This window comes from Macrobrachium rosenbergii, chromosome 23 (assembly GCF_040412425.1).
Source record: "Macrobrachium rosenbergii isolate ZJJX-2024 chromosome 23, ASM4041242v1, whole genome shotgun sequence".
Classification (NCBI taxonomy): domain Eukaryota; kingdom Metazoa; phylum Arthropoda; class Malacostraca; order Decapoda; family Palaemonidae; genus Macrobrachium; species Macrobrachium rosenbergii.
In genome coordinates, this window is record NC_089763.1 from 38,057,655 (window position 1) to 38,081,119 (window position 23,465).

General features: G+C 35.8%; 2 protein-coding genes across 3 annotated transcripts in view; one reads left to right on the top strand and one right to left on the bottom strand.

Annotated features, from left to right (window-relative positions):
* The window catches only part of LOC136851507 (cytosol aminopeptidase-like), a 40,352-nt gene extending 35,521 nt beyond the window's left edge, over nt 1-4,831 (bottom strand). Inside the window, exon 1 of one of the 2 annotated variants that reach the window (XM_067125642.1) lies at nt 4,423-4,831. In XM_067125642.1, coding sequence (XP_066981743.1) covers nt 4,423-4,509 — 87 coding nt within the window. In that variant the 5' untranslated portion in view covers nt 4,510-4,831. The remainder of the gene's footprint in view (nt 1-4,422) is intronic. The other variant, XM_067125643.1, reaches the window with a different exon arrangement.
* Nucleotides 4,832-8,221: 3,390 nt separating this feature from the next.
* On the top strand, nt 8,222-22,336 carry LOC136851090 (putative leucine-rich repeat-containing protein DDB_G0290503). Its single transcript, XM_067125061.1, has 12 exons — nt 8,222-8,248; nt 8,715-8,876; nt 10,311-10,417; nt 10,788-11,106; nt 12,513-12,676; nt 13,539-13,716; nt 14,832-14,906; nt 16,477-16,590; nt 17,119-17,307; nt 18,744-18,878; nt 19,677-19,776; nt 20,346-22,336. The coding sequence occupies exons 1-12, from the start codon at nt 8,222-8,224 to the stop codon at nt 20,756-20,758; spliced, it is 1,983 nt and encodes a 660-aa protein (XP_066981162.1). The 3' UTR covers nt 20,759-22,336.
* The last annotated feature ends 1,129 nt before the right edge of the window (nt 22,337-23,465 follow it).

Consider the following 23,465-nt stretch of genomic DNA (forward strand, 5'->3'; position numbering starts at 1 on the left):
TATTTTTTCAGTTGTGGTGCTACTGTAGTTTTAATAATAAAATTTATTTCTTAATACAAACCAATGAGTTTTCACAGCCTGATCCTATAGTCAACAATTGCCAAAACACAAGAATAACTTCCTAATTTGACAATGATTCCCAACAGGCACCACTGCCTCCTGTGGCAAGCGTGGTAACTAAGTCATCCCGTGTTTTTAAAATGTACCAAAAGTAATGTTACGAGGTGGGCAATTTTACTATGTTAACTGGTGGGTTTGAATCAAAAACAGGTTTTAATTTTAAAGCTCCAACCCAATCAGTTTACATGTACCTTTATACTACTGTATTAAGGTGGGAAAGCATTCCTGCTGCATGGATGTGATAAACAAATCAGATATTTGTACTAATAACGGGTTGACAGCTGGACTGGGACCATATAGTAGAGCTGTAAAATATCTCTAGTAAAAAAGTCTTTTTTTAATTTAGGGCTGTAAAACATCTCTAGTAAAAAATGCGTATTTTTAAAATGTAATATCATACCATAATTCATAGCCTTAAAATAAGCCCGTCATGAAGTATATATGAGCAGTCCCTGGTTTATGACAGGTTCTGTTTTTCCGCCGCATCATAAACCAAAAAATCATTGAAAATCGTCAAAAATCCTAAGAAAACCTTATTTTTAATGCTTTGGGTGTATGGAAAACGATGTAAACTGCATTATTATTGAGTTTCTCATAAAAAAAAATCCAAATTTTGATTATTCTGCCGTTTTGGAGCCATATTTCTTCTGTCGGATCGGCATACGACGTGTCGTAACCCCAGAACATGCGTTGTAAACCGGGAAATAATTTCTGATGAATATATTTGAAAAGTGTTGTAACCTCAGAACGTCGTAAGCCAGACCCATTGTAAACCGGGGACTGCCTGTATTCACATATTTCCATCTATATAAGGAGCTACAAGACCCATAGACCAGGCGCCACTGGGAATGGGCTAATCCCCAATTTATTCTCTGACCATCCAAAAAAGATGACTTAACTTTCAATGGGAAACCATGGAACTTATCACATTGGGGTTCAGCCCCACAAGTCAAGTCAGGATAAGGTGCCATATGATAGGTCAGGTTTGAATAGATCAGAATAGAATATAGAATTTAGGCCAAAGGCCAGATGCTGAGACCTATGGGGTCATTCAGTGCTGAAATGGAAACTGACAGTAAAAAGATTTGAAAAGTGTAACAAGAGGAAAATCTCACAGTTGCACTGTGAATTAATTGTTAGAAGAGGGTGGAAAGTAAGATGGAAGAGAATTTGAACGGGGGTACAGTGAAAACGAATAAAAGGGGTTGCAGCTAGAACCTTAAGAAATCCCGCAGTGCACTGCATGAGGTGCACTGACAGCACTGCCTCCTTACATGAGGCAGGTTAGGGTAGGGGGTAGAATGCACATGGGTCACAAATTGACACAGCATCCGAGGTTAGGTGAGGTAAAAGTATATCTGGTTAGGTTATATTCCCTCTTAAATGCCTACTAAGCCTACAGTAGCCCTGATTACTTACTATGCATTTGCTCCAGAAATATCCTAACATGCACAACTCTAAGTACAGTAACACCTTGAACATTCACAAGGTTAGGTTCCAGAACCCGTCGCGGAACAGGAGGAATGGCGAAAGTTTGGTACGAATCACTAAAAATGCAAATGAATGCTTATTTCTAGAGTTTAAAACCTAAATATGACCCATTTCATGCTCCCACAGCACTTTAATTTCATTTAAAAGTTAACTTAATACATTACCCTTAAAAAAAAAAACAGTACATTATTGCCTAATGGGTATTTGCCACTCTAGCATATTTGCAGTATGGTATATTAATGTTACCCCTATATTGATTCACTGGCTGGTATTTTCTTTTTCACTCACAGTAAGGTAAAACCAAGTAACGAACGGGACTGTAAACTTAACGACTGACATTCTCTTTGTCACTGTCAGGAAGGTAAACTAGGTAAACTTCATATGTCACAGAAGTCATATAACGAAGGTACAATTCAATAAAATAAAGAAAACATGTACACAATGTACATAGATCTGTGACAAAATTGCAGATGCAAATTAGTTAGGCTCCTATGAAAGTTTCACAAATCTGTGAAGCAGCAAAATCCAGAAATGCGAATGCAAAAGGTATGACTGTACTTACACTGCATTTTTTACTATCATCATGTCAAATTCATCAAATCAACATTAAAATCTTGAAAAAATACACTTCTGTGCTATACTCAACTACAATCAGCTTCCAAAATTTTAACTTCTTAATAAATTGGTTTATTGCTATTTACAATCAGCTTCCAAAATTTTAAGTTCTTAATAAATTGGTTTGTTGCTATTTACCATCATTAGCTTAATGTGTCAAATCACAAGTTCTAGCTAGGGTAGGCCTAGGTTTTCCTGAAGTGGAAAGGGAAACTTAGGCCAACTAGACTTGCGTAGCCAAGCCGAATAACTTTCTCCACGATAGCCTATTAGTTTTTCTTAGTTATATACTGTATTATAAAAAACACCAAATGCTTGTGTCAGTTTAAAGAGTCAAACCACTAGGTCTAGCTATGGTAGGCCTAGGTTCACTATCAATGAAAAGGAACACTTTAGGCCTACATGACTAGCACAGCTATGCGAATCGTTCTCTCCACAACTGCCTCTAGTGTTTTATGGGGAGAACTATAGAAGAGCTCCGCATGGGGTATTACCTTGGAAACTGACTTCTAATATAGTATTTTGGTTGCTTACCAAGAATTTACCATTATTTTTTTGGCAGTCGACTGTAATTAACCTAGAAATGGTAGAACTATATAGTAGCTCCGCGGCAGCGACTGCCTTTTAACTTAACTTTTTCTACAGTTTTTTGGTTGCTAATTATGAATTTACCTCTAATTTTTGGCGCTCGAGTCTAATTAACCTGTAATTAACCCCTGAAGTCCATCCAACAAGGGGTTTCCAAACGCGACCTTCACAAGACAGAGCACGGGTACGTCTGTTTCGAACGGTTCATATCCCGTCCAGCAACTGCAATAACTTGTTAACGTATGGGTACCCAATTCCCCCCACCCCGCCCCAGTACTAAACACGGAGAAGGGACATTCCATTTGGCCGACAACAAACAGATGCACCGCCAGTATCAGAACCCCTAAAAGTGTAGAAAAAACCAGTTGAAAAGGAAAAAACAGGCACGGAGCCAATATAGAATTACCCTAGAAGTGATACATTATTATATGCCGGCCATTTTTGGAATGCTATTGCACATGGGCAGTGTTATAGGGGAGCTTTTGGTAAAAAGTAGAGTTCCCTTCACCTGGGGGTCTGGTGGGCGGAGCCCCACGGCTAAGTAGCACGGCCTTCCAGGTTAGGTTAGGTTAGGGTAACGTTAGGTTAATACAGTTCATTTTAAGAGAGGTTTCCTTAGCCAATCCCTTCTTGAACGTATGGCTCCCTAATGATTCCCATAACAACACGGCATTTCGGTCTTTCTCCCAAAGGTTTCACCCGCCCACCCAAAACCCCGCGTTCCCGAAGGGTCCCCAAGCACGTTGGGTAGAGATACGAGGTTAATAATAATTGATTGATGATAAACATCGCCACCTCCTTCATCGGCAACACTAAAAGTATAGGAAAGATCAATTTCCTGGGTAATAGGCCTAGTCCATGAAGAGCTGTTGCTATATTTACTTATTATCAAATATATATATTATTATAAAATACCATATGCACACTTTAGTCCGAGTCTAGTCACTATGCCTAGCCAGGGTAGGCCTAGGCCTAGGTTCACCTGAAGAGTAAAAAGCCACTTAAGTCTACCGAGTCTGAGCCAAATAATTTCCTCCATAATATTCAACTGTTTTATCATTTATACACCATTTTATAATGAAACACAAACCGCTTGCGAGGTTATTAACAAAACATTATGCCAGCTGTCTCGTCAAAAATAAGCCTAGGCTGTCTGTAGGCACTTAGGCCTACATGGCTAACCTAGCCAAGCCTATTATGCAAGCGCTTTATTAGTTATGAACCGTATTATAATTAATAGCAAAACGCTTGCGTGTAAATACGTAAGACATCTGATTATTCGCCCCGTCACCAATAGGCCTACACTCGGAGATTCCAAAAAGGCCACTGGGCCTAAGGCCTCCCAGTTCAGCGAAGCTAAATCATTCTCCCCCACAAAGGCCTACTATTGTTTCATTAACGCCGCACAGCATTATAAATAAAAAACCGAACAACACTCGCGCGAACACTGACAAAACAACAAACCCCTTCGGCCCGTCGCGACTAGGCCTATAGACGGAGCTGAGCCCTGGCCAAACAACCCCTGTCAACACCGGATGGGGAAATCCACCTCCACACTGGAAAACAACATTTCCGGAACAACAGCACCAGCCGGGAGACGCCAGTCACCTTATTTAGCGGGGTGCTGTAGAATCGGGCTCGCAACGACGACGCAATCAGCCGGGAGACGACATTTCTCGAAGTGAAATAGGCCATGTTGACGATGATAACTTCGAGGGGACGACTTCGAGGCCGGTCTAGGGGAGACACTTCGCAAGGAGGTCAAGGAACTTGTTCCCAATGGACGCGCTCGTCGTTATTTGTTTTTATCGGCGTGTCCGTTCAGGAGCATCTAACGCGGCATGGCGCGACAAAGTGAACTGTAATTATGCACGCGCAAGATGTGTGGCAAATCTTGCTGCCAGTGGATTTGGTGTGTAACTCCCTCTGCGAAGTGGGTGAAAGGGTTGTACGGAACGCACCGAAGTATCGCTGATTTGCAGTCAGCTGGTGCTACTTTCAGCGATCGCAGTTTACTGTATTGACCATATTTCCTAACGTCTGTTTTTTTATATATTCTCTAAATGCTTCTTTGATAATTAGCTTAAGTAACTAATATATCATATTCTGTTACGTATCTTGAGTGAAGGTTAGATCATGGAGTGTCATTAAACTTGAGCAAGAGCCCGTGCCAGCACAAAACTGGTTTGTTCGAAAACAAGAGTCTGATTGTAACAAAAAAAAAAAAAATTAAATAAATAAAATAGACAGGACCAGGCATCCTTTTCATGCTTACTCCTGTCAGTCTGCAAATAGCTCAATAAAATAAGAGGGGAATTCACCTTTCCAGAGTGTGAGAATAGAAACTGTCAAATAAATTTACACCTTTCATAAATAAAAAGAAAAAGAAAAGAAAAGGCTGTGTATTATAGTTTTTTCAATCAAGTGATTCTGAGACGTATCATTCTCCCAAAATTCTTAACAGAAAAACTACAGAAGCTTCAGGTAGATTGGATATGAAGAGACCTGTTAAATACAAAGCAAGATAAAAAAATATTTTGTGATGTTGATTCATAGCAGCAAACTTTCATGGAGTTCCTGTGGTGTTCTTTTTAAAAGATAAACACTCTTCTTTACCTGACCTAGCTGCTTCTGCTCACAGCACTAAACAGTCTGCTGCTGCAGGGTATCGTTTTATAGGATCAGGTTTAATACTGTTCACTTTGCTCTGAGTGTTATTTTGGCTACAACTAAATTGTATAATAGGTTGCCTTATGCTGTTGTGGTGCCTTTTGAGCTCCAAATGTTTACGCAAGAGCAAATTCATTCCTGCTTTTTGCTGACGACTCCTGGATTCAGTTCCCTTATATTTAATTATATATTTAGCCCTTTTTCCTGTAACTTGTCTCTCTTTGCAGGCTGATTTCCCTTTAGAGTCCTCTTGGGTTAATGGCCTTTTGACTGTTCATAGGGGGCTTCAGATGAAGATTTAAAGAAAGAAATAAAACGATAGTAGAGCAGCAGTACTATGCAGGCGACGAAAAAATTGTTTTATTTAGTATTTGCACCATTGAATTATGAAAAAATTAGGTTACACAAATTTGTTTTCCGCAGATAATATACCACTTCATTTAGTTACGTATAAAACTCAAAGACATTATGATCAAAATAAGGAACACAATGAAAGATAAAGTGTTTGATTACCAGGTAAAGGTTAAATCGAGTAATGGTTGAACAGATGTCATCATATTAATAAGTTCATACAGAAACCTAGTTTTGTTTAGTTTATAATCCACAACATTGGTTGTTGTTTATCTTTAGCCTACAGTTTTTCTTTGTTAATTCTTGCTTAGTCTGTTCTTTACTTTTCAGTTTCATTTTCCGGAATAATAATAATAATAATAATAATAATTTAATAATAATAATAATAATAATAATAATAATAATATAATATAATATAATAATAATAATTTACGAGGGTCACGCACACGTCATTTTTTTGTTTACTCAGACGCGTTCGATCTTGTAAGTCAAATTGAATGTTGAAATTATCGGTGAAACACTTTGCAAATAAATCATGTTCATGGAATGGTCTTTATATAATTGTTTTAATGGTAACCATTGTTTGGGAAAGGAAATCTACAGAAGATAAACAATGATTTTTATACATTCTGCAACGAACGCAATTGCGTCACTGTTTGTTACTTTACCCTTCGAGTAAACATGGACGAAATGTGAATTGTGTAGTAAATTTATAAAGTTTTTTCTCGTTTATTTTGGTGGATAGGCGAGTATATATAACTGTGAACTTATTCATGTTGTATATTTTTAATTAAACATGCTGCTAGTGGGCTAAACTTAGGCCCAGGTTACCCTAGATTGGGGTAGGCCATTAGACTGCCCGAAATATTTAGGCCTATTTCGTACGTCCTCCATTATTAGCAGAGGTTTGGTTTAGACTTGGTTTAGTTATGGTATTGTAGGTCTAAACAATTTTATTGTTTTCACAAACTGCCTACATGGCAACTAACCTTTAGGCCTTGTCTGGCCTAGCATAGACTAGGCCTAGGCCTACGAGATAATAGGCCTAGGTCTTCGCAGTTGTACTTGGCCTCTTTGCAGCCCATAGAGTCTTTGTTTTGAATGCCAATGAAATATGACTTAAAACTATGTTTACTTGTCAGTTAAGAGACTTATAGCCTAGGCCTATTCCCACTGCTAGGCCTAAATGGTACAAAGGTTCGGTATAGTGTTAATTTGACCTTCATCTGCATTAGGCCTATTATTTTGTAAATTTTCTTTAGATTATAATATTAAAGTTATTATTCATCTGGCAATCTTGTGTTCAGTGAAGTTATTTACTGTAATCGACCCGGGAGTGATGTCATTAAGCCTGGTTGTTGATAAATCATTACAGTATGTGAATCTCTCTGTGATCTTTCAGGTGTTCAGAAAACTGTACTTTTAATCCTTTGGGGGTCTTGAAAACAACTTAACCTGCATTTTGGTTGTGCTTTTCATCAAAAAAACCTCCAAAATTTGACCATTCTGCTATTTTGGAGCCATATTAAAGTTCCAGTCTTCCATCCGACTGGCGACTTAAACCTGGAACGTGCACTGTAACCCGGGAAATAATTTTTAATGAATATATTTGAAGAGTGACAGAACCTCGGAACGACATATAACCCGGGAACTGCCTGTACATTATAATTACAGAAATAGCCTTGTAATATGGCTACTAACCTCACAGCTATCCAGTGGGATTAGCATTTATAACCCCATTATTTTTAAATACCATACTGTAGGTTTTACATAATAGGCCTAAGACTTATCTCAGTCAATTATTGCACAGCTGGGTACTGAAAAGTTAACAGTCCTTTGAGTGGTAAGATGAAATTAAGATTGAATGCCCATTGATAAGTATCAGGAAATATTTATCCCAAGCATAGGTGGAAATAGGCCTAAACAATTTTTTGGGTTTGTGTTGCCAAGGCAAACTGGAATGGCAACAGAATATCTGCATTTATCCTTCTTGAGATGGATTCAAGACAGAACGGGACTTGAACTTAAAGGAGGCATTAAATCTTGGGAAAACTTTAGTAGGGGTAGAATTCAATATTGTGGCATGAGAAGAACGTACCAGATAATAGAGAAATTGCTTGCTATGTAGGTTGGGATAAGCAAATGCACAAGATTAGCTTGTTATGACAAACATGGTATTTGTGTTAAAGGTATTTACAGTAACAAAGAGTTAAAACTATTATCCATGTTAGGAATCATAATTTTGGATATTATTCCTCATTTTGGCCATATAAATGTTCATGACCCTAAATGATTGTTTTTTTTTTATCAGTTTATTACAGGTTATATCACTTGAATTTAGAAATATTTTGCAGTATAAAGTTCAGCCATGTATAATCAGAGCAACATGAAGGAATTATACACTAAGAAGTGGGTGAGTCCAATCTTTGTACTGCATATGTTGGGGGGTGGGCTAAATTGAATACTCCTTTTATTTACATTCCTTAAAATTGGTAGAACCAGTTAAAAGTTTATCAGCATTTCCATATGTATACTAATTGAATTAGCTTAAACTTTTGCAAGTTGTACATTTATTGTACTGCATTCTTATAATAATAGTCTACTGTTATTTTTTGTTATTGATTTCTTATACTGTACAGTATACAGTGTTATTACCATTATTACTTTTTGTCAGTCACCATTCATATTTCAGGCTTGTTTTATATAAATGGATGAAGTTCATGTAAATTTTAAAGAAAGCGGATGAATTTTGTATAAATTTAAAGAAATTGAGAATGATATACTGCAGTTTTCTCATGTTTACCAATAAAATATTAAAGGGAAGTATAACAAAGCTGTATTTATTGTTTGATTTGCACTTTGCAGGTATATTTTCCTAGCTGAATTATCTTTCCATCTTTTCTAGGAGGGATGCCAGCAGTGAAAAGTGGTCTCAACAGTTTATGAGTGATTCACAAGACTGGGGTACTCAGTTCTTCAATTCACAGGATATTCAGCGTCCATCAGCAGCTCTCTCAGACAGATATCCACCATTTATGCAGGTTGATTATTTTTTGTTGTGTCTTTCACTTTTGTAAAGATGTTTACAGCACAGGTGCTAGGAGGGAAATAATTTGAATGAAGTTGAAACAATTGTTGCTGGATGGTAGAATCAGTGGATTGAGATTACTTGCGTGTGTGTGTGTGTGTGTGTGTGTATGGATATGTATATAGGACAGTTTGTATTTAGAACAATTTTCATTTGATATGGAATGAAGGGATGAATCATGAAATGTATGCTGTCAAGCCAAGCACTGTTGAACTTTCAGCCATTCGCTGCTGAAGAACACTGAAAAGGAGTTGGAGTGGTTGGACTGCAAGATTGACAGATCCAGAAAATGTTTGAGATGAAGTACAAGGATCTAAAGGAGAAACTAGGAGAAAACCTCACAGTCGCGGTAAGAAAGAAAAGGTAGAGTTTGGACAGAAAGAAAAAAAAAAAAAAAAGGAAGCAGGACTAGCTGTAAATTACAAGGCTAGAAGTGGGTGCAGCTGGAGACAGGAAGGACACTGCAGACACCATTTGTAAATACTGTACCTACAGTGCAGCAAATAAGGTGCACAGATGGTGTTTGCCTCCATAAGCGCATTTCTTATTGACTTTGCTGTACTACTAGTGTGCAAAGAGTTTGTGGTTACATATTGTTATCCAGCCATTTTTTCTTTTTTTATTGATACCACACAAATTAGGCGGATTGCCAAAGATTATTCACTATCATTTTGTGGTCATATGCTCTAGTATTTTATGTCATGTAGTATGATAGTACATTGCAGTATAGTACAGTATTTCCTTACAGTGGAAGTTAACTGTTATTAATGCTGTTATTTCAGGGGTCTCAAGGTGTCGTAATTTACCATTTGACCCACTTTTTCATAGCATTATCACATTAAAGTACATTATAGCACTGAGCAGGTAGATTTCTGATGTTGGCCTTCTTATCAGAAGTGAATTTTGTTCCTGTGGGGAAACAAATGCTATGCCCTTCATCTGTGGAGTATCCTACAGCATTTGCACTGGACCAGCTGTGTGACTGACTTACAAGGAGAGTAGCCTGGTGGAAGCAAGCGGGGAGAAGGGGTTACCCACACACTCCAACAGACACTGTCCATTGTTTCTTCAGCTGTGTTACGATCCAGAAGCCTCACATCTCTCTTCTCTTCCCTGTCGTGGACTGGCTGAGTACCCTTATCCTTATTTTTTTTTTTTTTTTTTGATGAACCCATTTGTTCTCTCACATGGAGAATAAACAGGACCAACTCCGCTGCAAGGTCATGATCGGCCTCGTAACCAATACATGTCCCCCCATTGTGTTAGATCCTCGTTCTGTGTGTACTTCATGTAGAGGGAGGGGCTGTATGCTTGACATATATTGTCAGTATTATGAAAAATCTTTCTTAATGTGTCTAAAATGCAGTTCTGCTTTAATCCTGAACAGCAGAATTCAAGTCAAAGTAGCACTCGAGGAGGAACTGTGATTTCAGGTCGCAGTGCTTCACAGCCAGGAGGCGTTAAGGGTGATGTTTATCTTGCAAGAGAAATCAGGTTTGTACAGGTTTTACATATCTTTTATGTTGTATTCAGTAAACGGTTTATCGACAGTAATAAAATAGTTTAACCAGACCACTGAGCATAATTGATTAATAAAATAGTTTATAGATAGTAGCAGAATGTCATTAAACAACAGTTATTTTTTGGCAATTGCTTAATAAATACTCTTTTATATTTTTTGTGGGTGCTTGCAGAATAGTATGGTAAATTTATTTTACAGTACCTACAGTATACTGTATATATTTTGGAAGAAAATATTCTCAAGATTTTTAGCAGGAAACGATACTGTGCAGGGTACAAGATGTTAGCTTATATTATTTAACTGTAGTTCACCTTACTAAAACATACTGTTTACTTGCTGTAGGTTCGGTTTGCATACCATACTGTCTGTGATGCGTGAACTGCCAAGCCGCTTGAAGGACATAAATGAAGTTTTGAGGGTATCTCAGCAGTCAGAAGAGACTAACTGTTTGATTAAGGAAACAAGTGAAAAACTGGAAGGTTTGGTTCTTGGACTTGAGAAAAAGCTGACTGCCCTCCTGGAAAGCAAAGAGAATTCTGATGTTTTACAGCAGGAAGCAAATGAAAAGCTTACAAATATAATTGTGTCCTTGGAAACAAAAGTTACTGAGACTCTCAAAAGCATTAAGATTAAAGAAATTTTACAAGAGTCTTTGTCAGAGGTAAGTTCTCTACAAGATTAATAGGATGGTTTTTATTAGGAAGCTTTATAAAATTCGTAACGTTTTACTTATATGCTACCAAATTTTAAATAAAAAGAGAACCTTACATTATTTCTTTATTCTTATTGTAAACAAGTCTCACATGTCACTGAGCCCCCATGGCAGAAGCAAATACCTGTAGCGTCAAATATGTATATTATGCAAGTGCAGATTATCCCAACAGATACCCCATAGGCCAAGTGTCCCTACAGTTTACCTTGTTTGACATTTGAAAAGCAGTGTCCCTTAGCCCACCTCTCATACCCCAATGTTATCGAAGCAATCATATCATATATTAAAATTTTGATAGGCATGTCAAGAGGATATCCACCTATGCAACCCTGCCTTCAAGGTAATTCTGTCCTGATCTAATTTGACCTGAGTGCACTTTCATATTACAAGTTTCCAGAGGGCACTTTTCTAAAGAAATTTGACAGACTGGCATCAGTCCTCACTCATTTTCCTAATAACGTTATTATTTTATAAGTTATTTTGTTATATACAGAAGCACCATAATTTCAATTATGAATGTAGAATACAAAAAATAAACTCTAATTTACAATGAGTTGCATAAGAATATATTTGATGGCTCATCGCCAGCCTATACATTTTAAAAGAGTATTCACTGATACACTTGGGGTGTGAGTTTTTCAAAATTATCTATGAAAGATCACAAAGCTCCAATTACCCTAACAGTTTAAAAAAAAATTAGACCTTTTATAAAAATTTGATAACAAAACAGTTCATAACATATCAAGATTTTTCTTTTATTTGTCTTGAAAATCCACACCTCACCAAAAAAAAAAAAATCTGGCTGAACAGTTCTTGCATACATTTTAACTTTGAATTCCATAGAAATTTCAGATCTCTTCTAAATGTCTACCAGACATTCTGATTATATTTTCATGTAAACTTGTATGGAAATAATCCCATTAAAATAAAGAATGGTTTGATTCTTTTGAAAAGATCGTGGTCATCTGGAACTGTGTACACAAAAGATACAGGTCCCTGGTTAAAGCTTTTTTGACTCTTGAAAAGATTGTGGTCATCTGGATCTGTGTACACAAAGATACAGGTCCCTGGTTAAAGTATATAGATGGTTGAGAAAAAGGTGCCAAAATGCACAATTAAAATTTTCCAATTTTCTTCTGAGTGATTTGGCATAGTTATTATACCTTATTTTTTGTTTTGCCCTGTTGTAATCACTAACTGAAATTTTCTCAAGTTCTTTTACTGGCAGTATTTCCTATTTAAAGACAGATTTTATGTTTCCATCTACTTTATAGTAGGTATTGTAGTGGTCTGAAAATATGATGAAGATATGTTATGAGATTGGTTGTGATTCGACGGAGTATTTTTTATTTCAGCACAGTTTTCAGTTGAGAACAATCATTTCTGAAGTTGTTAGGGATCTGACTAGTCAGTCAAAGGAAAACGAGCAAAATATTTTGGAAGAGCAAAGGAACGCCGCACGAAAGGAGGTGCATAGAGAACTGAAGAAGTTTCATGAGGTATATAATGATTTGAAGAGGTAAGTCTGGAAGTTTTGTTGCAGTAATTAAACAGTCTTCACAATGGCAGGTGTTACATTGTCAGCATTTATCATTATTATTAGTTATATGTATCAAGATAGACAAAAACAGTACAGTAGTAGCATACTCTACAGATTTGGGTGCAGAGTGGTACCCTTTAACTGCATAAACAGTGTTGTCAATAGTTTTTCATTTTGTAAACATTGAGAACTGTTCAGTACAGGTATTTGACTTTTGGTATGTATAAACATTCATCAGTGCATTGGCTCCAGTTAGTTTATCTACCTGGCCATAATCATGCTGAAGAGATTTTGTGTATAGGTCCCAAAACTACTTTTTGGGAATGTAATGTTACAAAAGTGGAAGTTTATAGAATCATGAAGAAAAACTACAGAAGAATCAGTGCAAATAATTTTGATAAAATCCTATTTAAAGCTCAAGGAAATCCTAAGAATTTTTCATTAGAAGTAAGTGTGGAGCTTTGAATCCTCAAAGTCTCTGTATTTTGAGATCACCTGCATCATTCAGCTACTGAGCAGTAAGCATTTCGATCCAGAAACAAGAGGGAAGAATGCTTTTCTGGATCCAAATGCTGACTAAGAAAGAAGTAGCCAAAGACGTAGAAAGTTTAAGCTAAAAAATTAAGAAAAAGGAGTATAAAGAACCAGCCAGCAAGATTAAAATGTGAGAGACAGCACACAAGAGTCAGTGGTAGAAAAGTGGGCTGTGACATATGATAAGGAATATAATGGCGAATGAGGCACACACATAGTAAAGGAATAAAATCTACAAAGGACTGTGCTGGCCTCATCAGTTACTGTACCTCGTATTTTAACTATATCAGAGAACTTTTATTTTCAGTCTCCTCCAAAACTCCGTGGATGAAAGGATGACTTCAATTCATGATGATGTCACTAAGCTCTGTGGAAAGGTTTCCGACCACGAGAAGGCCATGCATTCTTTTACCATGGAAATGAAGTCTTTGGGCAATGAGAAGCATTCTGATCTAGATGAACAGTTGCAAGGATCATTTAAAGAGGTAAAACATTTTTATTTTATATTGTTTTCCATGTAAATATATTACAATGGCATATTCTGTATTGTGGGGATAATATTTTGTAATATAGTAGAGAGCCTTATAGAGTTTGGGATAACTGGACATGTATTTGGAATTTGACTTTCATTATCTCCGACTTAACTTGGATTAGTCTTCATGATTTACAAAGTAACCTAGAACATGGCTAATACAAAACTGGTGCTGTTTGGCAGTTGACATGTATTACTTAAGCAGCATTCTTAGAATGCTTGTTGTTAGTTCCTTACTGAAAAATTTGGTGGACTTTAGTTTTCCCTCCATTTGTTTGTCTTTCTGTCTGTTTTGCCCACCATGTCATTGCAACTCCTGTACAGTCGAAGGGATTCAGGTCAAACTTTGTGCAAAGGTAGATCTTCATTTATAGATGTGCTTTACGGACAACTTTTTGTCAGCAGTTCTTCTTAAAAATTTTTCAGTTAAAATCAGATGGCAATTTATTATGAACAAAGCTTGTAAATAAAACTACTTTTTCAATGCTATACTTGTTTTATGTTATATTTCACTTGCTCTGCACTCAACTGTAAGTAGACTGAGAGATCAAAGATTAAACAAATTTGGACAGCCAGTCAGAAAAGTAGTAGATATGGAAATAACAAGACAAAAACCACTAATATGGCACAGAAAATCAAATACATAGGGAAGACAGGACTTCAATAAAGACCTGAACCAGATGGAAATTCAGGCTGAGAGTGAACAAGACTAAGAGAGGGGGCAGAGAGCTCACTTTGTTTCAAAATCCATAATGGATAAATCTGTTGATGATGAAAAATGATATATGTTTGTGGCTGTAGTGGCCATTGGTACTCCTGTAGAAGAATTAAGAATGAGTGAGTGACATAATGTAAAAGTTTCCATTTCATCCATGATGCCTGATGGAAAACTTTTCTTAACTTTTTTTTTTTTTATCCCAATCACCTCTGGATAATATGACACCAGAGGCTAAAGTTGAAGCCTTCAACTTTTTTTAACTTCATTTCCTTCATTTGAAGGAAATGCTTTCACATTTTATTTCATAATACATTTTGTATTTATGATTTCATTGTTTTTCTTATTTTCAGGTGCTTTATTTGCTAAATTGTATCAACAATAAGATGACTGTTTTGCCTCAGAAGATTCGTGTTGAGCTGTCTCAGGTTAGTAGCAATTTATTCAGTTATTCATAACCTCATGTATGATTTTCTTCAGAGTCTTAATTTCTCTTAGAATTAAGTTTAACTTGAAATCCCTTGTGGACATAACCAGTCCTAAATGTAAAGGAGAATTTCAAGTAGGAGTTAGCACAGACCTAGAATATGTAGTTGGGAAAGCATTAAAATTTGGAAAGGGAAGAAGAAACGCCATTAAGACAAATGAGGATACTGATAAAAGCAACTGAAGCCGCAGTTACCAGGACCAGATCAGTTGTAAGAACCCCAATCAGTGATTATTTAACATCTTTAAAAATATTGTTCATTAAATGGCAGTGTATGGGATAATAAGCTTCAAAGCAAAATTAAATCAGATCAAACCCATGGTTAAATTATGCCATTCCTTGAGTACAAATGCTACACTGGAGCCATTTTATGTTGTCTTCAGATTTGTCATACTTCATTTACCTGTGGATACTTAATGTATAGCTACATGACCCAGTTACATAGCAGTTATTGCTGTACATATTTTATCTTAATGCCCAAACTTCAACCAAGAGTGAATGTCATGTTTTGAAAATAAATCTACAAAAGAAATTTTACCAGAGTCTTCATTAATCTTAATTTATCCAAGTATTAGATTTTGAAAGAATTGTAAGTTGTTATTTGAAATCTAAATTCTTGCTAATCCTTTGCCTTCTTTTAGTCTTGGGATTTTCATTAATCCTTCTCTCATGGTTGCGAGGACTGAACCATGTTTCTAGGAGATATATATAAACAGGAAGTCACCAGACTGAAGATCAGTTTACAAGGACTGAACCATGTTTCTAGGAGATACATATAAACTGGAAGTAACCAGACTGAAGATCATTTACAAGGACACTGAAGATGATAGCAGGAGCTGTTGTAAGCTAAGAACAGCACTGCATTAATAGTTTTTGTGTGAAAATGTGTACTGTATTTAACAGACAGAAAACAGAAACAAACTTGCTAATGGGTCTTTTTTCTCCTGTTAATAATAATCATAATAGGATTTTTTGTAAAACTTGGGCACAACATGCTTTAATGCTGTACTCCATTATAAGTTGAAGGTATGACATTATATAACTTAAATTCATTCAGAGATGATTTCTTTATTTCAGTAAGATTTATATGAAAAGCTCAGAGTCATTATCAGAGTCAACCTCTTAAATATTTAAAGTCAGTCTTCTGAAGTTAATTTTTTTATTTAGAATTTTCTGAAAACCACATATTATGACAAAACAGTGCAAGAGAGTAGCATAACTCCCTGGTGCAGGGGGAATACATTTTTTTTTGACAGCTGAGAAGATCACCTGATTCAGCTCCTCTGAGTTTAAAATACATGTCCATTGTAAACTGACTGACACAATATGCCAAACATACTCTGTGGTGGGGTCTTAGTCACACTTTTAAAGGTAACTGAAATGAAACACATTGACCTTTTTCATATGTACGCTTGAAGCGACAGCTAGGTTATTTTTCTGACTATGGTACTGTACCAGTTTTGATACAGTACATTAGCTCTAAGTCTTGGGATGTTTGCTTTTCTTTCTAGGCTGTAAATGATGTAGTACAAAACATACACATTCCTAGTGGTGTCAGCGCTAGTCAGAATGTAAGTCCAAGTGAGTGGATGTCACAGCATAGACCAATGATGCCTTTTTCACAGGTCAGTAGTATGGTTACCATTGATAAAGATTTTTCCTTGAATCAAAATAAATTTTATGTTGATAACATGAGTCAACAAAATTTCATGATGTGAATAATCACTTAAGTGATATGCTTGTAATTTCATTAATACAGTATTTTGTTGTAACCTTCAATAGTAATGCCCAAAAAGTATTCTTGAACTAGTGATAAAACTTTGCAGTTAACGCTTCTTGACAGTGACATGATTCCATATTCTTTGAGGGAAAGTAAAGTATTTACTGCATTGGAACGTTTATACAGTACAAATGTTAAACAGAAATTTTCTATAGTCTCCATTATAATTTTTCCCTTACTCTTCAGTTTCTTTTCCTGTGACGGCTGTTTTTCCCCATTTTAGCCCTTGACCTGTAGCATTCTGCATTTCCAAATAGAGTTATAGCTTCGCTAATTATATTGATAATTAATACCATTTATTACTGAATTCATGATCTTTACATTAACAAATAGCTGATGAAGCTTGTAACCATCAGATATTTACTTTATACAGAGATTCTTGAGGTCACAGGTATCGCCCATAGCTCAGGTGCGTCCACAAGTATTTCAGCCCAACACACCATCAGTCATAAAAAAAGCAGGCTCAGATAAAGAGAATGAATTTCTTACACCAATATCAAGTTACTGCAGGCCTATCCCGCAAAATGAAGCCAAAGTTAATATATATGATGATTTTGAAAAGGTATGTTATATTCTTTTTCTAAGAAATATGGCTTAGAATAATGAAATTTATTTATTATAGCAGGGTTTGTATTTTGTATGCTCATACATCTTATACATTACAGCTTCAAGACTTCAAAATAAGAACTTTATTTGTTTTAGAATGTATAATATGGTAATTGGAGTTCAGTGTATTGATATTTTTGAAAAATAATAAGTCGTTATTTATCATATAAAGTAGGGTACATGTGGATTTGAAACTACTTTTATGCATAGTTTGCGTACTGAATGGGATTAAAATCAAATATTCTCTATCTGCATTCTGATAATGTAAAGTTTAACCCTTCCTGTTTTATTTATTCTTTGTCCACCTTTTTTTGTTGGTACTGCTGCTATGTTGTCACCAATTGCATAATTGTACTTTTTTATTAGTTCCCTACTAGCAAAGTTGGGAGGACTATAAGATTTTCCCTTTGTTTGTCCTTTTGTCTGCCTGTAATGCATTCTTTTTCTTTCCAACTCCTCCTACAAAAATGTGCGTGAAGGGAGATCAGCTGTCTGAACATCCTGCACTTACGCAGTCTGGTTTTATTGTTATGTGGGAACTTTGCCAAAAGGTGAAATCATGTTTTCAAATTCAGTGGATTTTGTACATTATTTACTTTATCCTTGGCCTTCAGTTTTGAACTGTTAGTGCTAGAGACATATATAGCAGGCATACTACATTGTTTAAGCTTGTTCAGGTGACACCAAGGTTAGTGACCTTCATCTTTTTGCTGAAAGTAGCTGCCATCTGGGACGTTCATGTTTTACAAACACATCTCATCTGGAGAAAATTGTCTTGAATGAGAATGGCACCATCTTGACATATTTTATCACTGAGGATGCCGTTAGAGAGTGGTTGGAGTCAGTAGGGAAAAATTTATACTATAGCAATACTCTAGGACTGTTTGTTTACACATTGTCATTCACCCATTTTTGCTAAACTTCAGTTATTAAGAGAGTGTGGTGGATTAAACTTGTTATTATTGTTATGCATTTATTTGTTGGACTGTTTGGGGTTCTCAAGATGTTAGTTGGGAATGAGGTTGACCTTGAATATATGGATGTATGCCAATACTATCCATTGTTTGGTCCGTGAAGCCATATTTTTTTTTACTTGGGAATATTAATATGAATTTTTACTGTTCCCATGAGGCAGAAAGAAGCGAGAAATCATTAGTATTCAATACTGTATACAGTATTTGGAAGTGTTTGGATTTTGATTTTAGTTCCTTATTGTAGAATTGATATTTATTGTAACTGTGTGCATTCCTTAGGATATATTTCAGATCATGTGATACATAGCATTTACTGTTGCAGTCATGAGTCTTTGTGTTAGGTTGGAACTGATAATCAAGATTTCTTTTCTTGTTTTCATATTTTTTTTATTAGGCATTTTCATGTGCTTCTTTCCAGGATCATATTAAGAAATTTCATCCCAACAGAAAGGAAGAAAGTTCTGGTAACTATTTGCAGGTCAGGTTACTGAATTCTGAAACTCAGCAGTTTTCACCAGAGAGTGTCAGTGTTAAGTTGATGAGTGATTCTGAGGTAAGTTATTTTTCTTTCTCTCACTTCTTACAATTACAGTTTTTCTATTAGTCATCAGTGTTGGTCTGAGTACAGTATTATGAAAATATAAACAGTACTCGTAAGGCTGGTAGTGAGCAGTGTGCATTTTCTGAAGAGTGGTCCCCCACAAGGACCACAGTTAATGTTTAAAATTAAAATGATGTGGTAACCAACTCTGTTCTCTTATCTCATCACTTCTACTAAACATCTTTTGCAATTTTTGTATAAAACAATATTATTGCTAGGATAGTTTAACCAGGTCATGTAGTTGAACCTTAAATCTCTTAGAGTTGGAAAAAATTTGTTTTTAAAGTGAATGCAGAGGTTAGTGTGGTCATTATGCAAAATGTCTAATTAGCACACTAAATGTTTGTTAAAGCTTCCTTCCTGCTCCCACTTTAGTTTCCCTCCAACTCCCAGGTGCTGTACTTTCTTCCTTATGTTCCCTTTTTTCCTACTTAGCTAAGCAACATCTGTAACTCTCCTGTGCTACCAGTCCTACACCTAATTTAAGAACAAAATCATACAAGTCAGATTTATGAGTTTCTTGAACTGTGAATCAGTGGTCTTCTTAAAGTAATTTTTAAAAAATACTTTTGATTATACCTGTAGAAGTAATTAACTGATGCTGAGTTGCTTTCCAAATGTTATGATCTGCAAATTAGAATGAGATGTCGATAGTACATTTTAAAAAATGTGTCAGTTTAGTGATCTAGTTATCTGTCAGAAGCATTTTTTGATATGAGTGTTTTTCACTACATGTTTTCTTTTGTACAGGACTCAATCTTACTTCATTGTGACAGTGGCAGTAGCAGTTCAGATGAGTGTATGGCAGATTTGGAAAATGCCAATGGGAGAGCAGCAGATAGACAGGAAGGTAACCTCTTTACAGTATTTGTAATTTTAGACTGCTGGATATGGGTGCCTAAAATCATCCCATATCTGTGAGGATGACTCTAATAGTTAACAGTATACTGAACTGTTATTTAAAATGTGCGCCCCATTTTGTTATAGACTAGGTAAACCTCTTTCTAACAGCTGGTACCTGCCAGCTTGAGGCTTATACGGTACCAACTGTTGGTGGAAGTTTCTCCAAGATAAACACTTGGGTGTAATTGTAAGGGATAACTTTACAGCGTTCTAAGAATAACTTTGGGCGCCTGTAAAGTTGAGTTTGCAACCTGTATCACAGTAACTGGCAAAACTGAATTACAGTACAGTAAAGCTGATTAGACCCATTCTCATTTAGAAATTTTGTGGATTGCAAGTGTTTCCATTTAGAAGCATTCTGGAATTAATTTCTACATATAATATGAGGTACACCATTTCACACACTATTGTAAAATGTTAAACAAAAGACTGGGCAGAATAAAGAAATAATGTACAGTAATACCAGTTGTATATTCAAAAGTTGTAGATTTTCAAGGAAGGTTCTTATTTTTCTAGGTTTTGTAACGAACTGCAGTAAGGCCACTGACAGTTTGAGTAGCTGTACTGGTGTTATTTTTGATCCTGGATTTGCAAGTGCTGATCCAAAATTACATCGGCAAGTACCTACTCCCAATGTACGTAAAGCACCATTCATTATTGCTAAAGAAGAGTCTTCACCCAAGGATGAAGACAAAGATTTTGGAGGAACATTTGCACAGCCCCTCAACCCTGCACCTAGTAAGAGAACTAAATTTAACCAGAGACACGTAGACCTTCCTACAGTTATTGTTAGTCCAGCTGTACGTAAATCTTTAGCTGCCTCTCCCATGAATTCCAATCAAGTAATGTCTCGCTCACGTCGGTTCCTCACTCCTCTTACCTCTCAAGGTCTCAGATTTAAAGTGGCTTTTTCAAAGAAGAGACTTTAGAGCTTGTATGCCGTGTGAAATTTTATTTAGGGACCATACTTGTAAACATTTGTCCATGTTACAGTATTCTTTTTTATATTAGAAATTATTGATGCAGTATTTGTTTTGATCTACTGTAATATTTATTTTATGTGTTTCCTTAATACAGTTTCTTTCGAGTACTGCAGATTTTTGGATAGAAGTTATGCTAACAGTTTGCATACTGTGCACCTATAGTTTTGTAAGGAAGATATTTTAAAAGGACCATGAATGATTCATGAAGTGTTGATAATTAATTTTTTCGCTTTTACTTACGCATATGGATTATATTTTTTTTAAACATTTGAAATAATGTAACTCAGTATTTGAAAGGAATAACGTTCATTTTTCCTTTGTTTGTTCAAGCTTCAGATATGTTTTGCTTATATTTTCTATATGATTATTATTTATGAATGAGCAATACATTATCTCAGTAGTATTATTACTGTATTATTGTGACCAGTTCGTCTAAAGTCATTGGAAGCAAGACTTGCATTTTCTTAAAGAAATTGTTTATATTATAAAGTTTGCCCTTCAAGATTGGCCTTGAAATTTCACTGTGGAGCTTGAGTGAAAATGTTTGTCAAGGGATGCAAGGATTGAAACTGCAGCAGACAATTTTGATAAAAACCTCACATAAATAATTCATCAATGTCCATTTCTCCATTTCCTCTTAGGCGGTATCTTTATTGCAAAGTGTCATACTGTGACCTCATGGTAATGATACAATCAGTGTCGCTCCCAATGGAAATCAAGATTTAATGTCTTTCTGATATGCTGCTTTATATATTTGTTTATGAGTCCTGAGAAAATGTATAACGAGTGCAGTGAATTATTTCAGCTTTGTTAGTAATAGATTTTTTGCCACTCACTTTTGTTTCTTTACTGCAGTTTTTGAGCGAGGCATTGCATTAATCTGAATGCAAAACAGAAAGTTTGGCTGTTGTGTATCAGCCCCATAATTATCTCTTTATTTGTTGAGCTCTTGTCAACATCACGCTGTTACCATTTCTACTATAGTACTGTTCTACAAATGTTACTGTTGTTGTTATCATCATTATTGATTTTAAATTGCCGCCCGAGAATTTTTAACTGCTGTGAAAAAAATTAGATTTATCTTATATGAACATTTTTTCAGTTTTCTTATTAATATAGTACAGTGTATATTACTATGACAGTGTAGAAATGTATGTGATAAATGTTTATGCGAAATTTCAAGTGAGGTACATCTAAAGCTTATAACCACACCTACTTCTGATAAGGCATCTTGTAATTGAAGAACTGAAAACAAATTCACCACATGAAGATAAGATAAGCTAAACATCAGGAAGGACAATGTGAAATTCTCAATTTAAAATGAACTCGTAACCTCCAAGTAAATTATTGGTACTGTATTTCAGTGTAGTTAATGTAGATATAATTAATGTAAAGATAGTGAAGAAATTGCTGAGAAACTGCTTAAGAGTACTGATGAAATTTTCTTAAGTCCATACCCACCATTCTCTTCATCACAGGAAAAATCGGTTATTTGTTGTACAGTGAATAAAATTTAGAATTATACTGTAAGTTTTTCTCCCCTGGTTTGTGTGGCAAATCTTTGAAAGTTGTTCTGTGAAGTTGAATATTGGCATCTACTGTATTTTTTAAATTTCATAGTTGTAATTCGATGATGATAAAGATATTTGTAACTAGTGGCACTGTAGTCACCTGAGTTGTCTTAATAAAAAAGAAAAAAGGGGTTTTTAGAGAGAGGATATTACAAATGTGTAAGTAATCTAAGAAGCAGTAAAGGGATATACAAATGTGTAGGAAATCTAAGAAGAAAGAGCATTTATTCTGTACCCCTCTGTGCTCATGTTTTATTTTTTGTTTATCTTTTTCATGGTTTTTGGGTGAACATTTTTTTTGAGGGGTTGAAAATACATTATTTTGATGTCTTCCAACTTGGATGTCTAACCTCTTCATATTTCTCTTGCTCCAGTCTTCTTGCATTCAAGAGTGGATCCACAGATCCAGCCTCTGAGTCAAGAACGAGTTGGTGGTTTAAGTAAATTGAAGTTGAGTAATATGGGCCAGTACGTGATGTATGTTCTTGTTCTTGGTTTAATACTTCTTGTTCTCAGTGGTGAGTAATCTTCAATCGTATGGGCGTCTGTCTGGCTCACTCTCAAAGCAAATCCTGTTTGACTAAATATTTTGCTAATAACACTTCTTGTCTTGAATTTCTGCGCCAAGAATTATGCCTAAGGTGAAATACTGGATAGTACTGTGATTAATATTAATTACTGTAAAAATTGAGTCATAATTCTAGACTGTCATAAGGTTCCCACAAGGAATTTGTTCATCATTGACAGGTGAGAATTTGAAGGAAGATGAAACTCAAGAGGTTGAACAGCTGGTTGTGGAGAATTCAAAGAGAGCAGATTAAAAAAAAAAAAATAAACGTTAAGAGAACAATTCCATTAGGGCCTCAGTGATGTATATAGCCTTAAGTACTGTCTACAGTGTGCATTGTACAGTGCACTATGTGGTAACTCCCTAATGGAGGAAATGTTCGGGCAATGTCACGTGCCCCATCCCTTCACGATCGAGCCATGTTTGGCTTATTGTTGTAGCAGATTGAGCTGCCCTCGGGAAAGTACAAGAGCAATCTTTGATTAGTTATTCTCCAAATTGGAAAGTTGGTGCC

What these genes read in the sequence shown, in the direction of transcription:
- LOC136851090 (XM_067125061.1), top strand. Translation starts at nt 8,222, where the DNA reads ATGAAGGAATTATACACTAAGAAGTGG. An exon ending in AATTATACACTAAGAAGTGG is followed by an intron (nt 8,249 to 8,714) that starts GTGAGTCCAATC and finishes ATATTTTCCTAG; the next exon opens with CTGAATTATCTTTCCATCTT. An exon ending in AGTTGATGAGTGATTCTGAG is followed by an intron (nt 18,879 to 19,676) that starts GTAAGTTATTTT and finishes TCTTTTGTACAG; the next exon opens with GACTCAATCTTACTTCATTG.